The sequence below is a fragment of the Notothenia coriiceps genome, unplaced genomic scaffold (assembly GCF_000735185.1).
Source record: "Notothenia coriiceps isolate Sejong01 unplaced genomic scaffold, NC01 NC01_scaffold00035489, whole genome shotgun sequence".
Classification (NCBI taxonomy): domain Eukaryota; kingdom Metazoa; phylum Chordata; class Actinopteri; order Perciformes; family Nototheniidae; genus Notothenia; species Notothenia coriiceps.
The window spans coordinates 11,512-14,751 of NW_011368190.1; the positions used below are offsets into that span (position 1 = coordinate 11,512).

At 42.9% G+C, this 3,240-nt stretch overlaps 1 protein-coding gene across 1 annotated transcript; it reads right to left on the reverse strand.

Moving 5' to 3' along the window:
• Positions 1–488: 488 nt before the first annotated feature.
• On the reverse strand, positions 489–1,492 carry LOC104963023 (claudin-4). Its single transcript, XM_010791571.1, has one exon. It carries the CDS (start codon positions 1,394–1,396, stop codon positions 737–739), a length of 660 nt encoding a protein of 219 aa, XP_010789873.1. The 5' UTR covers positions 1,397–1,492; the 3' UTR covers positions 489–736.
• Positions 1,493–3,240: the final 1,748 nt, after the last annotated feature.

A 3,240-nucleotide genomic window follows, 5' to 3' on the forward strand; every position in this document is an offset into this window, starting at 1 on the left:
TGAGTCCCACCCGTGGTAAACAGTTGGAACCCCTCGGATCAATGGGGTCTTTGTGGCTCAGACTCGGTTACAGTGGAGGTTACCTCCCCTTGCAGAGGGATACTTTTATCTCTGACTCAGTTTCGCCTGCGAATGGAGAACAGGCTACAATGGAAGGGAAGCATAAGGTGCTCCTACGAAACAAGCCACCCATTGTGTCTGTCCTCCATCTACATTGAAATAAAATACCTAATTTCAGTGTGCACCTCTTATTGGTCAGACTCGGCTGAACTCAGCTGGCACCTGCCCCTGTCTTTGTATAGTAAGAAGTTGTGCATAGTTGCAATGTCATACTTAATTTGAGCATTTAATTCTGACTTGGCATGAAAGCACAGGGTTATAAATGGAATCTCCACCGCGAAGAAGGCTTTAGTACATTCTTGTAAATTCTTCTTTTATAAAAAAGAACTTGCTTTAATCAGTTGTAATTTAGATAAACATGTACATTTAAAATCAGACATCATCATAATCTTAGAAAAAGAACCACTAAAATGTATAAATATTTGAAATAAAATATTAAAACCAATTTAAGATGCCCATCTCGACAGTAAAAAAAACAAAACACATATAAAACATGTTTTATAGCATCAGTGGTTCGTACTTAGTGCCAAAGCCCATGATAGCATTAACATCCGTCTGCTGTGGACAAATAGGCTAACACGAGTCGTCTTATATTCATCTGCGACATGTCACATGTTCATACATAGTCTTTTCTGGGGTATCCATTGACGGACATAGTCTTGACAGCTGAGTAGTCCACCCGATGGGGCATGGAGCCACCAATAGTCGCTGCTGGAGCTGGGCAGGAGCAGCAGAGCAGGGCTCCCCCCAGGATGAGGAGGCAGGAGGAAGCCCAGCCAAAGTACAGAGCATTACCAAACTCCCTCTTCCCCGTCTCCTCCAGCATGGGGTCGTAGAAGCCCAGCACGATGGCGTTGGCTGTCCAGGACACGGCCACCAGCAGCAGCAGCCCCGCCACCACAAAGGTCACTCCAGCAGCCACCATGAGCCGCGGTTTGCTGCTCACGTCCCGGCTGCAGTTGGTGCACTTGGCCCCAGCCACCGACAGGCCGATGCCCACTATAGACAGCACCATGGAGACAATGACCAAGGCACGAGCTGCCTGCAGGTCCACCGGCAGCCCCAGCATGGATTCGTGCACCCTGCAGTGCATCTGTCCCGTGCTCTGCACTGAACAGTTCATCCACAAGCCCTCCCAGATCACCTGAGAGATGACAATGTTCTGCCCGATGAAGGCAGCGACCCGCCACATGGGCAGGCCGCAGGTCACCATCACCCCCAGCCAGCCGGCCACGGCCAGGATCATCCCGAGGATCTCCAGGCCAGCAGAGTACATGGTTGGAGCTGGGGATGAAGAAGGAGCGGAAAAATACTCTCTTCCAGGGCTCGGTGGGATAGAAGGCCCTCTGTGTCCGCTGGCTCAACCCTCCTGAGGTGAAGGCGATATCGGATCCTGTTGGCTCAAGGTCCTGCATAAGACTTTTAGTGAGAGAGAAAGGGAGAGGGAGAAACAGATTCTACCTTCTTTATACAGCTTAGACGAGTGAAGGTGGAGTCAGCTTAAGGTGGCATCGTGTTTACCTTCAAACTGGTCTTCCAAATGCGAAAACGTGATTATCTTTCAGTGTGATTTGGGGTCACGTGGAAAACCATCTGCATTCTTTCTGAATACCCATTGTCTTTTCAAGTGTATGTAGTCTCAGAAATCAATAACATATTTATTATATATAGAATCTACAGACGAGTGTTGTATATTTACAGAACAAATATTTCCAAAAGCATTTATACAGTTCTGATAATATAATATTTATAAAGATGCTTATACCAGTGTTTCTTTTACATTTCTTGAATATAAGAGCATGTATCTGAGAGTGTGACGTGCGACAACCTTGAAGGAAATGGCTGAATCACAATCTGAATGAGATCTTTGTGCCAGAAGAAAGAGTAACAATGACGGGCCTTGTCTTTTTTACTGGTCAGCCACATAATCCCTCCCGAGGGAAAAAAGGGACTAGATTTAAACGTACAGGCCACATAGTCACAGGTGCGTTTCTTCAAATGGATATATATGGTTAAATATTTATGAATACAAACCAAAGGCACTTCCAATATCAGGCTGGTAGTGTATAACCTGATAGAGCAGCAGGTAATGTACTTTTGAATCTTTATGGGCTTTACCATTGCAGACGTTAAACCATAAATAATATCCCAGGACCGGGTGGAAGGTCATCACTCTAACTAATCCTTGTAGTTTGTATCACCTTTGTATAGCATCCTTTTAAGGGGATTATCAATTGACAGAGAGCATATTCAGTTTTTAGGGTTAGATTTAAGGGTTAGGGTTAAAGTAAGGCAATACAATTAATCAAATAGTGCATATTCCCTTGATCTAACATTTCATTTATTTGTGATAACTTATAACTGTTCTTAACAAAAGAGGCAACAAATCTTAACAAAAAAGGTCCAGAAATGTTCAGTTCATGGAATAAAAGAAAGAGCATTACACTCTTTCCACCAACAAATCTATACAGGAAAACTCTGACATGCGCCAAAGTTTTCTCATTTGCACTTTTTGTAAGGTAAGAACAGAATGTACGTAAACTCCAGAGCATATTTGCACATTTGAGTACAGAAAATGTTTGGGTACATTTTTTTAGATTTCAATTTTAATCAATGTTGACCATTTTAAACCAAAATAACTCTACAGTAACACATCACCACACTGAACAAGTAATAGCATACCATTCATCTAAATATTAAGCTGTTTTGGGGTTCACTTACTGTGTACCTCCACTTAAGAACTCTTTAGGTTGTTTTTGGCCATCCTTGACTTAATTATCTCTTTTCAGTTTCTGTGTACTCCCAGCCCTGCAGTCTCGTCCATTTTATGGTGACTGGCAGTGTGTTTACCTGCTATTCAAGATTTACAGGCACATGCTTTCAATTTACGAGGACAATGCAATTAATCAATAAATGAACACAAGAACGAAAAACTCTTAAAGAACAATTCAACGTAGACTTTTCTGAGGACCCTTCTCAAGATATGGATGAATGAAGCCCATTGTCTCTTTATTTATCTAAAGATGGTATCACAGCTGTTCTGCCTTTATGTGAGTGCCCATGTTGTCATGTTGAACACTTAATGAATCAAAGACTACCCCAACAGGTGGGCCTATTCTC